Source organism: Cinclus cinclus, chromosome 13 (genome assembly GCF_963662255.1).
Source record: "Cinclus cinclus chromosome 13, bCinCin1.1, whole genome shotgun sequence".
NCBI lineage: Eukaryota > Metazoa > Chordata > Aves > Passeriformes > Cinclidae > Cinclus > Cinclus cinclus.
The window spans coordinates 14,949,124-14,967,215 of NC_085058.1; the positions used below are offsets into that span (position 1 = coordinate 14,949,124).

At 39.5% G+C, this 18,092-nt stretch overlaps 1 protein-coding gene across 1 annotated transcript in view; it reads right to left on the reverse strand.

The window, feature by feature from the left end:
* AGBL1 (AGBL carboxypeptidase 1) overlaps positions 1-18,092 on the reverse strand; it is a 246,363-nt gene that overhangs the window by 109,745 nt on the left and 118,526 nt on the right. The window contains exons 19-21 of the mRNA XM_062501147.1: positions 16,702-16,831; positions 11,995-12,126; positions 7,893-8,069 (exon numbers count right to left, since the gene is read on the reverse strand). Coding sequence (XP_062357131.1) covers positions 7,893-8,069; positions 11,995-12,126; positions 16,702-16,831 — 439 coding nt within the window. The remainder of the gene's footprint in view (positions 1-7,892; positions 8,070-11,994; positions 12,127-16,701; positions 16,832-18,092) is intronic.

Consider the following 18,092-nt stretch of genomic DNA (forward strand, 5'->3'; position numbering starts at 1 on the left):
CAATAGCAAATAGTTTATTTTGCTTCAAGTGCCTGGGCTGCCCAGATTGCTAATGTCAAAACCTGGGATTCTTCCATCTAGTCCTGTTCTCTCAAATGCTGCAAGATGGATATGACAGGACACTTGCACTTCTGATTCTACGCAGTCCTGTTGCTCATCCACTTTGTAGAGAAACATTTTGATAGCCCCTGTCAGTACCTATCAACTCCTTTCTGGAGTACAGCTTTGGAATATGGGAAGACTGGCTTGCAACCAAGCATCTGGGGAGGTGCAAAAGCAGCTGAGGGGGGAAAAAATCCCATAAACAAACTAGAAACATCAGTTGTTTACAACACACTGGGGTGGGTGAAAAAAGAAATCTAAAGGAAGATCAATGTTCAAGACAAACATTATTCAAGATGATGCCTGTTCTCCACTCCTCAGCCTCATGGAGCTTGCTATGTCCCTAGGTTTAAGAGAAAGCCAACTACCTGCTAGGACACACCATTAACAGTGTTAACATCATAAGCAAATGAAAGGAATGCAGGAGATTTTCAGGATGTGTTGGAATAAGCTCTCCAAGGGTGAGTCCCAAGCAGCAGGGGTAGATACCAGAGCTACCACAACTGTAGGACAGTGGGGAAGGGTGGGCCAAAAAAGAGGCACATGACAGCTCTGCTTTTCTACTCTCTATGTCAGTCATGTCCACTGGACAACAGGGCTGGATACCTCCCAGCTTTGCAGGGCCAAATCTATTATGGTCTCACCTCTGTTGCCATATTTTATTGTGCTGTAATTAACCAGATGGCATGGGGCGTCTTTTCAAGGTCATAGCAAGTCAGGGATACAGCTGGCTCAACATCTCGGGAGAAAGAATTATCAAAATAAGATGTGAAAAATTAATTTAGTATCTTCATTCATGATCCAGTTAGCACCAGTGACCATCTTGTGTCATACATACAAAAAAAAAAAATAATTCCAATATATCTTTCCTTGGGTGCTCAGCAATAATGAGAATGAATAAAATAAACTGTTTCCCAGTGCCCCTGATAATTCTTGCATGGGGTTTTAGTGCTTCCTGGGTACTCTGGGGATAGGGAGGCTAAAGAAAGTTCTGTGCTTTTCTTCTCCAGCATCTTTCTCCCCTGTTTCAAGTAACAGTGAGTTCAAGCACAATGGAACATTCCTCCATCCCCCAACACTCAGATCTTGCAGCCCAGGAACAGCAAAGCAGATGGCCTGAGCAACAGCTGAAACCCACTGCACAGGTGCTGGGAAGGACTTTTTCCAACACACCTTTCAAGGCAGCATCCATGGGACACCTCACCAGACAAGACCAGTGCAGGCAGCCACCCCTGTTCTGACTTCTGGAAAGAGTTAACAAATCATTCAGTCATGGCAGGAAAACATTTGTTTGTTTGCACAGCAGCAAACTCTGCCTACTGGACTAAGGGGCCACAGCTTTTCCAGAGTCATTCACCATTCGGCAAAAATGGAAAGAAGGGCTGAGTGTTCTCAGCAAAAACTTTAATACAGTTACACTAATGCTAGAAAATGGGTTTTAACCCTATATAGGGTTGGAAATCCCCAAACCAATTCCCCTGAAAACAAAACAAAACAATCCAAAACAAAAACAAACAAAAACCCCAACAACAAACAAATAAACCAACCAACAACAACACAAAAAAAAAAAAAACCCACAAAAACACCAGAAATAAGCCTACTTCATATGTGATGATAAGAAAAATGACCCCACTCAATGAATGATCTTTTGCAAAACAGCAAGGTTAAACTGACTCCAGAATGGATAAGGAAATTGGAAAACAGAGTATGGGGACCAGAATTACCTTCTTGCAGACTAATTTGAAAGCATATAAATGCCCCCCCCCCCCCAATCTGGCAACATTGAGCACCCTCAACAAAATTTAGCAGATGGCAAAAGCATCCATGGCTTTTGGAAACAGAGATGGCATTTATACCTCAGTAATACTGGTCACAGATGCTTTAATACAACTGTCTCATTCCCCATCAAGAAAGATGAGATTTGCTGGGGTGGTCCTACAGGTGAACTCTGGTTTTTGTGCGGATATAAAGCCCAAAGAATCCCTACAATGTTCTGTAATTTGCTTTTCCAAACAATCAGAGAGCCAAAATCAACACACCTTCAAACAGATCTGAGCACAGTTAAGATGTGATTTCTTAGTTAGCATCGTGTCAAATAATAAAACAAACAAAGCAATAAAAAACACTTAACAAGGGGAACTACTCCTGCAATTCATGTAAGAATTTCATATAAGAACTTCATATAAGAACCTTGTAGATTTAAGTATCTACAAGAAGGACAAACACCCACCATCTCCTGGTTTGTTCACTCAGAAGCCCGTTCTCTCTTCTTCCCCCCCTTCCTAAATACCATTAGTCCCTACAAAGCTCTATGAAGTCAGGCCCACAAGCCCAAAAGGTACAATTAGAATAGCTCACAAAATGAATCACCAATCAATTAGTGCAAGGGGTGGGAGGAAATAACAGAGGCAGAAAAACAAAGCAAATTGCTTTTGTCTTGGATAACAACTCAAGAAAAGGGAAAAAACAACACCTTTAATTTGAAACATCAGTCCTTAGATTAATATTAGATAACTTTTTATTCCTATACTTTTCTTGCTGTTACAGCTGCTTCCAATTTGAGACACTTTAGACCAGAACTGGAAGCAGACTTATCAGAAATAAAAATTATTTTTTCTTATTCTCAGCATTTGCTTTAAGAATGCGATCTCTAGAGCACTGAGGGTCAGCTAAAAGACACACATTTTAGAGATGATTTTTTGAAAAAAAAATAAACTTCTGAATGCTTTTGAGACTTAGTCATACTCAGGAAAAGTATAAGTTCTGGGGCACAAAAGAAATCAGAAATGGCAAAGAGTCTGTAAGACTTGCAAAGATGATGTAATCATTTTCCAGAAATTTACACCAGAAAGCACAGAATATATCCCATTTCTTTATTTTTTCAGTCTACAACTACTTATCAAACATGCTTTATGGCAAGAATATTGATGAAATAATTTTCGTTGGTGGCTGAATACTGGCAACAAGCCAAATTAAATTTATTTGCAAGTTTTTGCACCAGACTTGCAATTACAAGAACAGTAGACAGCTTACTGGAGAATGGAAGCAGTATCATGTGACCTGCAAACTCCATCAAAACAACTCAATTTCTGACTATTAACTGTAATAAACTTCTTATGAATAAAACATACGCAAAAAATCCTCACAAAAATTTGGTAAGCAATCTTCAAAAGTAAGGAAGATAAAGAAAATATTTAATTGTGTACTGATAATTATGAAAAATAGTGCCGCAATTCAGTGGTCAATCATACATGGGTAACAATTTGGCTCATTTGGGCAGAAAGAGATCAAACCAGAGCAGGCCTCTTCAGAAGGATGAGAAAGAAGGGAGGCTTTCATCTTGGCATATTGCATTAGTTCAGCCACTCTTCCATGGCAAATCACTGGTTCATTGCTCATTTAATATGTCAGCCCATGCTGGTCAGGCTAAAGGGGATGGATTATATTAGATCTTCTAATTAGACTAACTCTTACCACTTCTGTCCAGCAAAGATTATTGGAATTAATATCAAGAGTGCCCTATGAACTGTATGACCACAGTGCTCAGTGGTGAGCTCTCCAGTTCCAGTGTTCCTGCAAAGGAATGGCTTTTTCCTCTATCAAGTCCTATGAGAAAATTTGGGTTATTTAATTCCTCTGACTCAGAAGAATTAAAATGGACAGGGAAAAAAACAATCTTATTTCTCAGCTCTCCCAAAAGCTTTCTTCAAAGAGGGATCCATTCCAGCATTAAAATCTCCTTCACAGGATACCGTCAAGATACTTGCAATAATTTAAAAACTCATTTGTTACTCCTTGTTGTTTATAATCCATTTGAAGGAAAAAGCTAAAATCTATTTCCATTAGTACTCCAACTCCTCGATCAGGCAGACCATGCCAAGGAAACTGCTTTTCCAACATAACATGCACACACAGAGCATGAAGCTGTATTTTTTAGATTAGCTGTATTACCAAGACATACGGTTTGGAACTCAGCTGTACACCCTGGCACTAAAGGTATTAACTTGGAGGATGATGGATGCAATAATGAATGGAATAGCACAGTGGAATATGCTATAGAAGGGTCCTAATTAGCAGGCAAGGTAACAAGGAATGAGAAAGAAGGGTGAAAGAGTGTGACATGACAGAACAGCAATTCTTCCAGGGTCATGGCTGTGCCTGTGCTCAGAGATCCTCCCAGCACAGCTTTGCATTCAGATTTTTCAAAACCAAAGATGAGAAGGGGGCACTGCATCCCACAAAAGGGAGGCAGCAACTGAAATCAAGTTGAGCTGGAGGGGTAAAATCTCCAATGAGGGACCGATGCAGACAGCCATCACATGAGCAAGGAAATAAGGGGTTTATTATTTTACTATTGATATTTTCTGATTTGACCACCAGGTTGCAAAGCGGCAGAATCAGGAGGCAAAATTCCCTGGGCAACTTTGTTACTTTGTTTTTAGCAACTTTCAAATGGAGATAGGGCTCCTGGAAGATTGATTTGGGCAATCCAGGCAAGATGAAAAAGAGTTTGGATATTTTACCACCTTCTTTTCTTGTTCCTAGGTTGAACAAAACCTTAGATAAGATCAATAGTTTCTTTAGTTTTATGTTTCACTTCCTTAAGGGTAGTTGGCTTATTGCATTTCCATTGATCACACAGACAGGGAGATTGTCAGACAAACCATCTCTTTTCTCCTTTCATTTCCAACCTCCTCTCCATTTGAAATCAAATGTCTTTTAAAGGAAGCTGGGGTCACTATTGTTTCTCATTTACATATCAATAGTACCCAATTCCTGCCTTATCTTTCAGTTACTAAAGTATTATAAAATTTCAGTCCAAGAGAGGGGACACACATTCCAGGGGGGGAAACTCTCACAGCTTTTCTATCAGGAAAACTAAGTTCTGGTTTACCTCAGCCCTTCCTCGACCTGTGGTGAGATGAGGTACACTCACCAGCCTTGTGCAATTAATATTTTAACCTCTTGCATCCTCCGTACAGCTTTCTTATTCTTCCTAAATCCTTTGGACAATCCCCATCAGATGCCTCTGTGCAGCTCCAACTGCTGTACCTGTGCTCACAGCCAGCAAAGCAGATGCTTCAATGAATTCCTTGCTTCAACTGGAAAGAAAATAAAGCTTGAAAGCTGGGGAAAAAACTAAAGACCAGGTCTGCTGCTCTCTAATAGAAGTCTGACCACTGATTCACTGAATGATGCTGGACTTGAGAGCATCTGCTGCATTTGACAAGATGTTTTAAATCCCAGCTGCTGTTTGTATTGTACATCAACGTGTAAAAGTAAAAAAACATAAGGGTGTGCTTGTCTGGGGGAAATTCTGGATATATCCCTACAGGAAGATCAGTCATATGGAATTAAAAAAGTGACTTAATGATCCACAGTTAAACAAATCTTCCAAACCAAATGTAAGAAAGCCCTAAGTACAGGACATTGACATCTTCTGCCTGACCATTAGTGACATTCTACTGCTTAGACACACATCCAACTTCAGGGTCCAAGAGCGAAGAACTCGTGTTGAAGCCACTAGAAAAAAAACATGACCTCTTATGTGATTGATTTCCAGTTTATAAGAATAATTTAGGGCTTAAAGATACTGATGAAGTAGCTTTGGCTTGATAGATGGAAGCTGAGGATTAAATTGTATTTCTGCAACAAAATCTTCAGTTCCGTCTGTCAATTCTACACTCTTACTAATCCACTTGTAAGAGCAAGTAAATAGTACCAACTCTAAAGACCACTTAAAAAAAGAGGAAATGGCTTATAAATACCCATTTTCTGGAGGAGATGTATTTATTATGTATTTGTATTATGCCTGTATTTATGTATGTATTGTGTATTATTATGTATGTATTATGTATTTATTATTTATTGCATTAATGTATGTATTTATATACAGCTCCAGTATAATCAACATAAGAAATTATATTCTATTTTGATACTAACAAGTTGGGTACTTAGTGCATTTGGAAAAAGAAAGTGGAAATAATTTAAATCTGCCTGAATCATAGAAGCTGCAATAAGTGTTTGTATTATCCTTAAATAGAGAAATGGTGAAGGAATTCTTCATAATGGGAATATTAATGTATCATCCATCATAACCCTAAACAAAACAAAAACACAAACAAAAAAAAAAAACAAAAACAAACAAGAATATGTGACCTCATAAACATAACCCAGCGATCCAATTAAGATTCAGCTTTTCAAGGCATTCATAATGGAAATTTCAGAACTATTTTACAGCTTTCAGACTTCCTTGAGATCCATAGGAGTACTGCATTCTCTCACCAGTCACCAGCCCTTGCTTGTGACTTGCCCTTGTTCTCAGTTGCTGGTTGTGGCTCTGATCAGTGTCAATAAAGAGAACAAGAAGAAATAGAAATATTTCTAGAAATAGAAAATAATTTCATACATTTTAAAGATTTCTCTTCCTACTGTTTTAAGCACTTAATGACACACATGGAGCAAGTTTGGTTAAAGACCTCAGAGATGCTGATGGAGAATAAGTAATTAAATACTGATAAAATCTAATATGTCACTGGTTTCAGATCTTACTGTGGTTATCTAAGAAATCAGTGAAATCCTCTTCTACAGAGATCATTTGGAACTTTGTCATTGATTTCAGTCGAAGTAGATTTCCCCCCACTGTCTAAAAAGATTCAAACCCACTGTCTTGACCTGTGGTGCCTATTAAAAAGCCATTAGCACTTCTCAGGAGTAGGGAGTGTTAGATATAATTGCCCTGGGCATTACACTCTCTTGATTTTAACTGTCTGTCATTTTTTAATTCTGCCTTTCCTGTCCTGGAATTGATGTGTGTATAGTAGAGCATGGTTAAAACAGCAGCTGAATACTTCCTGCTACATTCTACAGAGAGGTAAAAGGATTAGTATAGAGCTTACAAAGATAATAATTTGAATGTCTTATTAATTAATTGTTATTTGCAATAATGGCTCTTTCCTTAAGGGTCTTTCAGGATCCTTAACTGCTTATTAATGTTGAGCAGATAAGGATTGCTCCCTAGTGGAAGAAATGAGGTGGAATGTAGAAGCCTTTCAAATGAAAGCAACAGGTTTGGAATAAGAAAAGGCAAGAAAATAATCATTCAAGTGAAGGGAAAATTATCATCACTTAAGTACAATCACCCAACTTTATCCTTTATGTTTAAAATTGCCAGGAGATCTCCTAGCCTGATGCCTGATGCATTTGGTACAAGTACAGCCCTTCCTACCAACCTCATTTGATGTGGAATTTGGGTCTGTCTAGATCACAGTCTCAGGCACAGCTTGAATTCATTGACATCTGTCAGAAGAGCCTTACATTGCCTACCTGTGCCTGTCAGGCAACTCCAAGTGTAGGATTTTTAGTGGAGGCTCTTAAGTTTAGCCATTTAGGTGAATGCTTAGGCAGTGAGCCTGTACCAATGAGTATTCCAGTTAATTACCTTAGAATTAGGCTCAAAAATATCTTTATGATGTGCCAGAACTTTTATTACAAAACTGTGAAAGCCCTTGTAAGCATAAGACCCTATATCATCCCCAAAACACTCTTCAGCTCAGTGCTTTTGGCTGCAGACTGGAGTTTCCTTTTATTTCCCTACTGAATGAAACCTCAGAGAGGGACTCTACTTTCTTGACATGGAAGGTAAAAGAATGAGATTCTCCTGAAAAGAAATTCTGGCTACATGGGTCCGGAGAGAGCCCACAGTGCTGAGCCATGGCCATCTCCTGCATCCAAGCTCATGAGATGTGCATTAGGAGGGTGGCAGAGAGTTTTTGGAAAGATGTACTCACTCTGTAGAGTCCATGGCTGCAGCTGCAGTAGGTGCTTTCCATGGTGTAGCTCCTCAGCACCCCCATTTCCTTCCACACCACCACGCGGGCTGTCGACGCCCGGGACTTCTCCACCAGGAAGCTGCAGCTGTTCATGACAAATGCAGGGGCCACTTTATCCAGGATTTTGGGAAGAGTCTGTGAGAAAATGAGTTGCACAGATGTGCACGTGTTGATATCATACACACACATACAGAGAGACTTGTGTTTTAATGTGTCCACAACCAAATCTATCCATAGAAGCTGAGAGCACCAACTGGTGCATTATCTCCATCACATGTGAAACCCTCAGATTCTAAAACTGTTTCATTTCAAAGGCTAAAATGGAAAATACTTGTAGACTTCACATATCACTCAAAATCAAACATTTGTATACCCAATAGTTTGGGTGAAGTGCTGAAATCAGTTTTGTTCTCAAGCTGCTTCAACCAACCTACACCTTCCTGTTTAGCTGCCAAGAGTCCCAGCTCAGTACCTGACATCCCTATTCTCCCCTCTACAGGGGAGAATATTATATCTCCTCCCACCATAAATCCAGGGTCTGACAAGGCATTGGAGCCACGGGAGGAATTTTGTCTGAAGCTGGTATAGGGCAGAGAAAGGGGATCTGTTCACTTGTAGAACATTACACATAATTATGTAAAAATAAAACTCAATGTTTAACTAACTTGCATTGTGAAACATACCAAAATATTCTCTTTCAGGTCCAAAAAATTTATTTGATACAGTTTGCTTAAAGAATCACAATAAAAATTAATAATAAAACCAGTAAATATTATATCTTAGCCCTGAGTGATTTTCTTCCTCTCAAAATCGTATTTCCCAACAAAGTCTATAAAAACACCTGAAGTATCAAATATTCCATCAGTGAAGGGGCAACAATTACTTAGTCATTATAGAGGGCTAAATGTGTTATTTTTGCACTCTATAAAAATAGATAACAGCTACATAGGGCACACCTACTGCTAATGAACAGACTGGACTGTTATATACACACACACCTGTGGGTTATGTCTGTGTGTGTCTGAACTTCAGGGCTGCTACATCAACAGTATGTGCCAAAACACCATTTGATCCACCCAGAGGAGACCAAGCAAATTTAGAACATTCATTATTTCTTTTATGACAGTTTTCTTTAACACCTGAACTATATGGAATCCTATAGAAGGAGTTCCCACATATTGCTAATGACATTTACCTTTGAATTTCACTCAGTGTGAATAGTGAAAACTAACCAGCTAATTTTACTTTCCATCAGTTTCACCAACTAACTCTGAGGAATTGTAGTTCTGCTCTTTAGGGCTTTACTTCACATCATGGTAAGGGAATATTTGATTTGAAAGTGATTGAATAATGTCCTTTCCTAAAACATGCTTGATATGAGTGATACATACTTGGTCTAAACTACTTAACAAAATCTCTTGCAAACTACTTAACCATACATATCTTTCATTTATACATATTTCATTTTTCTGTGTATTTTGACCACAGCCACCACCAGTCTCCTCCAGTCCATTTTTCAGATAAAAACACTGAGGCAGAGGAAACTAGAACAAAGCAAGAAACTTCACTTTAAATCTGAGACCACCTCAAGCCTCAATCTCAAGTCAAGATCTCCAGTGTGTTACTACAAGCTGCAGCACTCTTTTTCCTGTGGGCACTGGAACAGAAACCTTGAAAATTCACTTCTTGCCTTTCATAAAGCATCCAACATTTCTGCACTGCCTTCAGCCTGCTACTTGCTGCACAGAGATCACAAAATTGTACGGCTTCATGCACAGCTTTCAGGTTTTCTTGGATTTTGACTGAGAAGGAATCAAAAATATGCAGCAGAACCACAGCACAACCATGAGACCCAGTTAAACAGTATGTGAATGGTATGTGCCCTTATCCACACCCACAAACAAAATTTTATAAACTTATCAAATACAATCATCAGAGCCCTAATCCAGTTTAGTTTTTTAGTGCAATTCAAATTATATGCATAATCAATCTTTTACTTTTAATTAAATAAAAATACTGGCAGGTAACAGCAATGTCTCTGTACACAGGACTCATTTAGAAGCATTAGCAAACCAAATTTAATATTCTTTTCATTTTACCAGCATTCACTGGATTTCACACTAATGGCTCTTCCTTCTCTATTGATTCTTCTCATTAATTATCTTTCAATAATATATTTTGTGTGAAAACACATCCCTTTAAAGGATGCTTTCATGATAGTGCAGCAGTGTGACTGCGTTCCATGTCTCTCCCACAGCTGGATTTATCACGTGTAGCAAAGGAAGCTGCTCCACTTACACTGTACCCTGTCTGTAAACCTCCAATCCCATTCAAAAATAATGGAATTATATTTCTTTATTAATGTCCCTGCAGAGGCTGCTGTCAAAGGGGCCTGGAATGTTTATCAAAAGGTTGGGATTATGATGCCAATGCTGTGCAAGTCACCCAAGGCCACCAAATATTAAAGGCAAGGAGGACTCTGACTGTACATTGCCAAGGGCTACAGCTGAATCTATAACATATGAGGCAGAGGCTCTTCCAAAACCCATAATTTTCTTGAGGCATTTGGTTTCTGTTCCTGTTGAGAAAAATCAATCATGGAGGCCAGATTACTTCCCATTACCTAGAGAAGGCAGGAGAGAAACCTGTGCAAACAGTGCAAGGCAGCAGGTCTGAGGCAGGTCTGGGTATCTGCCAGCTGGAATTTCAGATGTGTCCCCATGCACACCCAGTTTCCCCAGCCTATACAGAGAGATGGTGACCCCCTGCAGCAGGCACCCACCTCCCATTTCGTGCAAAAGCAAGGATTTGAGCCGTAAAAACCTTTCTTATGGGTCACTGAGTGCTCTCAGTGCTCAGCAGAGTGTTCCTGGACAGCCTTGGAGCCTTCCTTCATTGCAGACTCAGGTCAGGCTCCGAATGCTGGCAGCAACATTTGAATTCTCTCTGTGCAGCAGCGAGCCCTCCTCAGCCCCTGCAAGCCCCCAAAATTCAAACACAGCCAAAAATGCCCTGGCTGTGGGAGCCCTGCCTGCTTTCCTCAGGAACCAAGGCACCCTCCACAGCCAACGCTGGGACACTTCACTCCGGTAAAGTTCCAATTTTTTTCTGTGCAGCTCCATAAGATGAGCATGGAAAACATGAAAATCTCTTGGAAGGATATTGAGTATTTATGCTGAAGTAGCAAAAATTATACAGAGGCATAAAATGACAAAGACTTTTCAACCTCTTTCAGGTTTGAGTGATCCAAGCTGTAGCTCTATAATCAGTTTAAGGCCACAATTATGTTTTGTGAAATTAACATTTTTAAGACTAGAACTGGACTTTATGAGATTCTTTTTTTTTTTTCCCTGAAAAAACTTACTTAATAGGAAAATATCATTTAAACAGATACAAAAAAAAAAAAAAAAAGAGATGGGCAGGAAATCAAAAAAAGAGTCTGATGAACAAGATATTCCCAGGAAGCAGAAATAAAATAGATTTTAGAATTTGTTCTAATTCCCCCCCCCCCCCAAAAATAAATTCCTAGGTATGACACTAAACGTTTGTTCTTGACATTGGTTCACTATGATAGTTTTATTTTGGGCATCTGTTGAATTATCCCATGTTTTCAGTGGGACCAGGAGCATTTTGTGATGAAGAAATTCAATTGTGTAGGACTGTGGGACACCATCATCTTCTCAGTTAACATTACATAATTCCCATTTATTTTCACATTATGGATAGGATGGTGAGGAAAAAAATTGTATGTATATTTAGAAATCATAAAACACACAAATATATATATATGTACTATTAGCCTGTAGCAAATTCTATAGTGCATCATTTTACTGCAATAAATGAAATAAATAGCAAATACACCATCAGTAGATGGGTCCCTAATATCTGGTGCATGAAGATATTACACGCGACTTAAAATTTTCTGGACAAAATTATTCCTCTGGAGCAAGGAAAGTTTGCACCCTATCACCAGAATTTCTGTGGTGACCTTATCTTAAATATTTTAAGTATATAATCACATACAGGCTGCTAATTAAGGAAGGAACCAAGTGGACCCTACCCTGTAGCCAACATCTTCTGTGACAACTGCTGTGTCAACCATGCAGCCTGCTTGCCACAAGGTCTCTTTAATGCTGCAGCCATAGAGAAACACATTCTTTTTCTGGGAGTGCCCATGGTAGTCACAGAAGACCTAGAGAGAGGAAAAAACAAGGCAAAATGTTGAACATTGGACAGGTTTCTTGGTTCTTCATAAGAAGCACTGTTAGACTGTGGCAGGGAGGTGTTAATGTTCTGGTTTGTTTTTGTTTTTTTCATGTCTCTTCAGAGTAGCTTAGACTCTGGGCCGTGCCTTTGACCTGTGTCAGACTTCATTAGTCACTTGTATCTTGCTTTATTTATTTGATCTGACGTGATCTCAGGGGTCCAGAGTCAAGCCTAGTGCACTTCTGTCTGCAGCAGAAATAAACATGACACCTGTGCAAGAATCCATGGCAACTCAGGAACCTAAGGGTTCATGAGAACTCCTGATACCACAACGGAGCAATTTGTCAGGCTCTTTCTACTTCTAAATTCCTAAACTCCAGCTTTATCCTCATGAGATCTGAAATCTATGCTTTCCCAAGCGATTAATCATTGCTCTGTCATCTTTAAATTAAAAACCCATGCTACATAATTTTCAGGAAAATATAATTGTGCAATTGTATTGTCTGACCTTTGCATGAATTCCTGCAAGTCAAGCACAGCAAATGACCCATATTCACGGCAAATAATCTCATTCCACACTAATCTACCTATCTATCCAATCCATCTCTCATGTCAGCTGTCATATAAACGAGGCACAAGGAACATTTCCAGTTTTAGCGGAAGTTTTGATTGCCTTTATAGGCAGATATTGATTCCCATGGAAATGAAAATCACAATTTAATGACCCAAGAGGTAAATATTGACCCAGGTCTTAAAGAATAATCTATCTCAGTGCCTTCTGAGATATGAAGTCGATGTACACATGGCTGTTACATATATTCTCCATGTCTTAATCAGAAATATTCAGCAATCTGCCAATGAAAATTTAAGAATCTCTAAAGAGAAGGAATTATTTCATTTTAAACCAACAGCATTCACTGCAGAGTAGAAAGCAGCTTCAAGATTTCATTGAAACAGTTTTCCAGGACTTATGTTGAAGACAAATGTGTGTAGGAAGGTAGAGAAAAATTATGCATCCATGTAGACATGGGGGAGAAATATCAGGTACAAGAAATAGAATCACAGAATCACTTAGGTTGGAAAATATCTCTAAAACCAGCAGGTCCAATCATTAACCCAGCACAGCCAAATCCACCAGTAAACCCTGTCCCCAAGTGCCACAACTGCACATCTCTTAAATACCTCCAGGATGGTGACTCCACCACTGCTCTGGGCAGCCTTTTCCAATGCTTGATAACCCTTCAGAGAAGGAATTTTTCCTCATATCCAACCTAAACCTCCCCTGGCACAACTTGAGGCCATGTCCTTTTGTCCTGTCAACTGTTGCTTGGGAGAAGAGACTGACACCCACTCACTGTCAGCCTGTCCTGGTCCCTCTGCAGAGCCTTCCTACCCTCCAGCAGATCAACACTCCCACCCATATTCTTGCTTAAATACATACACAAGAGGGGAGAAACAGATGGAGAACATGAGCTTCTTCCACCAACTGTTAGGGCAAGACTTACCCTAGTTTGCTTATTTACCAGCTCCACAGTAACTAAGTTTAGCTGCAGCATGTCAGGGAGTTTATTTATCTGGGAATTGAGCACGTACGTTCTTTCAGCTCCTCTGACACTGGAGAGGCTGAGGCACACATGATAATCAGTCAGCTGGACAATTAAACACATCCCATAGCTTACATGCTGCTGCTTCCTTTGCTTTCTGTCCTGTCAACACACCACCATTCACCTCCAGATCTTTTTGTGGGGCTGTGGGCCTGCAGGTTCCACACCTGGAGCATGTGAACAGCCACCTACCCAGCAGTAACTCTGATCCACACAATTATCCGGAATGCCTCCTTCCAAAGAGATACATTTATTAATTCTATTAATGACAGACATTTGTCCAGCTAGTGTTTCATCTAAGCTATCAGCAATACACAGTCATAGCTTAGGTTAACCACAGTTACCACCTAGAATGTATTTCTATGAATATCAAAGAGGATTTTACAGCTTTTGTCTTATTTCAAGGTAGAATACTCAGCTCAATTGGTATCAATTGCCTGCCAATTTGCAGAATTACAACACACAAAAGACAATATATTATCTGCCTAAAATATTATTTATCAGAAACCCCACAGGGATGATCAGAGACTGGGGCTGCCTGATAAGTAGCAGGTCCATAACTCTGGACCTCAAGAAGCCTGCAGACAGGTCCTTAGTGACAGATCTGGATTGATACTTATTTACTGATAAAGGATTACCAAAGCCAGGCTCTGCAATTTGGCAGCTGGTTCAGGCCATGGAATCTTTCACTGAGCAGCACTATCTTCCACAGTAAAATTCTGTCAGCGCCACTGAAAGCACTTCCATTCTATTTGCAAGTTGTATAGCACTACATTTTAATTAATTTGACTGGATACTGCAGTCACTCCCAGTGTTTATACTCAATTATTCTCTATAGCACATCCTTCTGCCTGATTTTCACACCACAGGGTAGCTTATGTCTCACCATTCAGCCAAGGTTAAGAGATATTTCAGAGTCTGAGCACCCAACACAGAATTCTTCCTGGGATATGTCTGGGCAAACACTGAGCAAACTTGGCATCTCCCAGTGCTTTTTCTTCAGCCTGTCCTTCCATATGGCTGGGACACTGAGACACACAAACCAGTCAGACTCCCAAGCTTGCACTCACTGGGCTATGACTCAAAGACATGCACAATTTTTAAATCTATTTAAAGTTATTTGCTAGCACTGATCGTCCTAAAGGTAAGGACTGTCTTCTAGCTCAAAAACAACCCTCTTTATGAGTCACAGAACCAGGTACCTTTTAAAATAAAAGAAAATCAATATATAAAGTGGAAAGCAAGAAAAGCTGTTGGAAAACAGAGCTTCTTGAAATTTATTTTCCTTTTTTTTGTGTCAAGTCTCTTTCTTAATAACATTGTGACAGGACATTTAAAGTCAGTTTTGAGGTAGACATGCTTAGAGGTTTTTTTACCTCCCAATGAGTACATTCTTGCAAGCTGTGCTTGTTTCAAAGCTTGATATAATGCTTTGGAGAGGCATCAAACTCTGCTGAGAGCCTTCTGGTCCACTGGAAGTTCCTTCTCCCTTTTAGAGGATCCTGCTCTTCACTAGAGATGAGACTCTGCAGTGCCCAAGTGCACCCAGACTCTTGGTCTCATTAGGGTTCTCACAGCCAACAAAGGTAAGCAAAAAAAATCCCCATCATTTAACAGGCTGTTTTCTTGTTAACTAAAGAATTAAAGTGGCCTTGGTTGGTAGGGCTGCTGAGGTTCTTTGCTCTTCTCCTTCAAACAGCTTTTCTTTGCTTTGAAGAAACTGGACATCCCTAGGTTAAATTAAACCAAATCAGTTCACAGAAATAATTTGGCTATCAGTGAAATTGGATTAATGGGATCTTATAAGTTAAAAGAAAATACAATAAAAACAAACCAAAAAAAAACCAACCAAACCCCAAACTCTCTTCTGAAGGAGGGAAAGGCATTTCTGAGGATGCATAAACTAAAATCAATGCATTTTTCAAAGGGAAAGAAAAATCAGTTTTTGAAGTCTGACATGCAGTCTGTGAGTGAGAGAGATGGTAGGATCAATAGTCTCCCTTCACTCAACAATGATGAAAACCTGTACTGAGTATTTGACTTTATGCACCTGAATATGACAAGGAGGGTCATGTATTAAAAGAGGCCAGACAGCAAATTGCAGGGTAAAAAAAGACTCATCCTACACTGCTCTGAACCAAAGGAAAATGCTGGTGACTCAATTTGCAACTCAGAGTCAAGTTTCAACAATACTCCTTAGCCTACAGAGATAAATTTCAAAGCTGTCAGCTTAGACAAAAAACTAAATTACTGCAAGAATTCTTTTAGAGAAGCTCACTGACATTTTCACCTTGTTTGGAGCTTTTCTCAACAAACCCAGAGGGACTCGGTGCACTTGGACATTTCCTGCCTGTAGCTGTCACCAACAAACCTGCCAGTCCATGTATCCACATCTGTTTGTAAACATTTGAAACTCCTTGTGGTTTTCCTCCTGGGGTCTCAGAACTATCTTTTCCTTCTGTTGGGCAACTGAGTAGATGGGATGGATCCCAGACCCATCTCATGAATTTCTGGTAGCCCCCAAACCCAGTCCTTCCCATTACCAAAGCAGCAGGGAAGCTCACACATTTTGAGGACTGCTTCCTCTGATTCTGTGATTGCATGGGCTTTAGCACAGTCCATTTAGATTAAATATTTTTTTTGGAATTTCTACTAATGCTTCCATGAAGATAGCAATAACCTACTCATAATAATTAGCTTAGCTGGAGTACTTTGAGGATATAAAGAGCTTTAAGAAATTAATTTTCTCATTATTATTCCAGGTATACAGAGATTCTGAAATTTGGAGTTGCTGGTTAGAAGATTCAATATGTGATAAATATTCAAGACTTTCAAAACAATTCCACAAGATGAAAGTGTTGTTCCCAAATCACTCCGGCTCTGAACAAGACTGTTCACACAAGTACAGTAATCAATCCATTCACAGAATCACACAAAAGAACCTGCAAGAGACTCACCAGAGGAGCCCGGCCAATGCTGCGCAGGTAATAGAGGAGACCTTTGGCATGGTAAATTGTTGGATGCAGCTGGGAACTGGGTGTCAGCCACTGCCTGTTGAGATCATCTCCACTCAGTGAACAACGAAGGCTGAAATGAGGAAGAAAAACATCACAAGCTGGCAAAACAATAGCTGGCTCCAAAGCATTTCAATCTTGGCAAGCCGTGGCACAAGGATAGGGAATGTCAACAGAACACAGTTATAATGGTTTTGAACACTGGGATGGAATGAACCAACAATCCATATTATATTTTTGAGGTTCTTACAGTATATTAATTTTAAAATTTCCTTTCCTTCTCAGGTTCACATAATTGCTGTCCTGCAAATAAATCAGTTTTTCATTTACCTAAGAAGGCACAAATCAAATGACCATTCAGAAAAAAAATCTTCTGAAACATTCTAAATTCTGTGCTATGAAATTTACGCAGCTTGCATAGAGCACTGGCTTCCCAAAACCCCCAGAGCAAACAAGCACATCCAACTTCTACCCACTCTCATTGAAGACAGGCACTCAAATCTCGTTGACCACTCTGAAACATGAATGTACTTAAATGAGATGAAGTGGGTGTCTCATTTAAGCTCCTCTGCTCACAAGAAATGTCTCTATCTAAAGCCCATCAAGGATATCATGATGCCTGCTAGAGCATTATGTAGAACAATTACCCAGCTTCACTGCAAAGGCTGGATAACAGCTAAATTAGAATCACAGATTTGCGCTGAGAAAACGTTTCCCTCAGTTAGTTACAACATATTCTGTTACTGACTCAATGATCAGTGGAAGATTGTGCAGGATACTTGACCATGTGGAGCACTACAGCACCGTGCAAGTTTGAAAAACTCAACTAATCTCCCTTGTTAGTGGCTGTGTAGATCAGAGCCTTACACTCTTCAAAGGATTTGCTCTAATTTGGCTGATAATTTTCAAATCACGGTGTGGTGATAAAATTCAAGAATCCACCCTCCAGCATATGAGATATTGTGGTAGGTTCTCATCATCTCCAAACTATCCACCAGAATGCTTCCAGTGGCACTGTAAAATTGGGGTGCTTCTTCTTCAAAGAAGTTAAAATATCCTAACAGCTGGATGAATTTCTAACTACAGAGTTGCACTCAGCTTTGCTGCACCAACCTCTTAGAACAGATTAAAATATAAATATACTCATAGAGATAGGTTCTGCTGTTGTATTGATAGAGGTTAGGGTGTGCTGCATGTGGTATCATGGGTATTATCAATGCATTGCAAAATGCTTGAGAAAAAGGGTCATAAAACAGGAATACTTGGGGTTTTTTTTTATAGGTGGGAATAATGGAGAACTGGTCAAAATTGTAAAACAAAGAAATAAAGAGTCA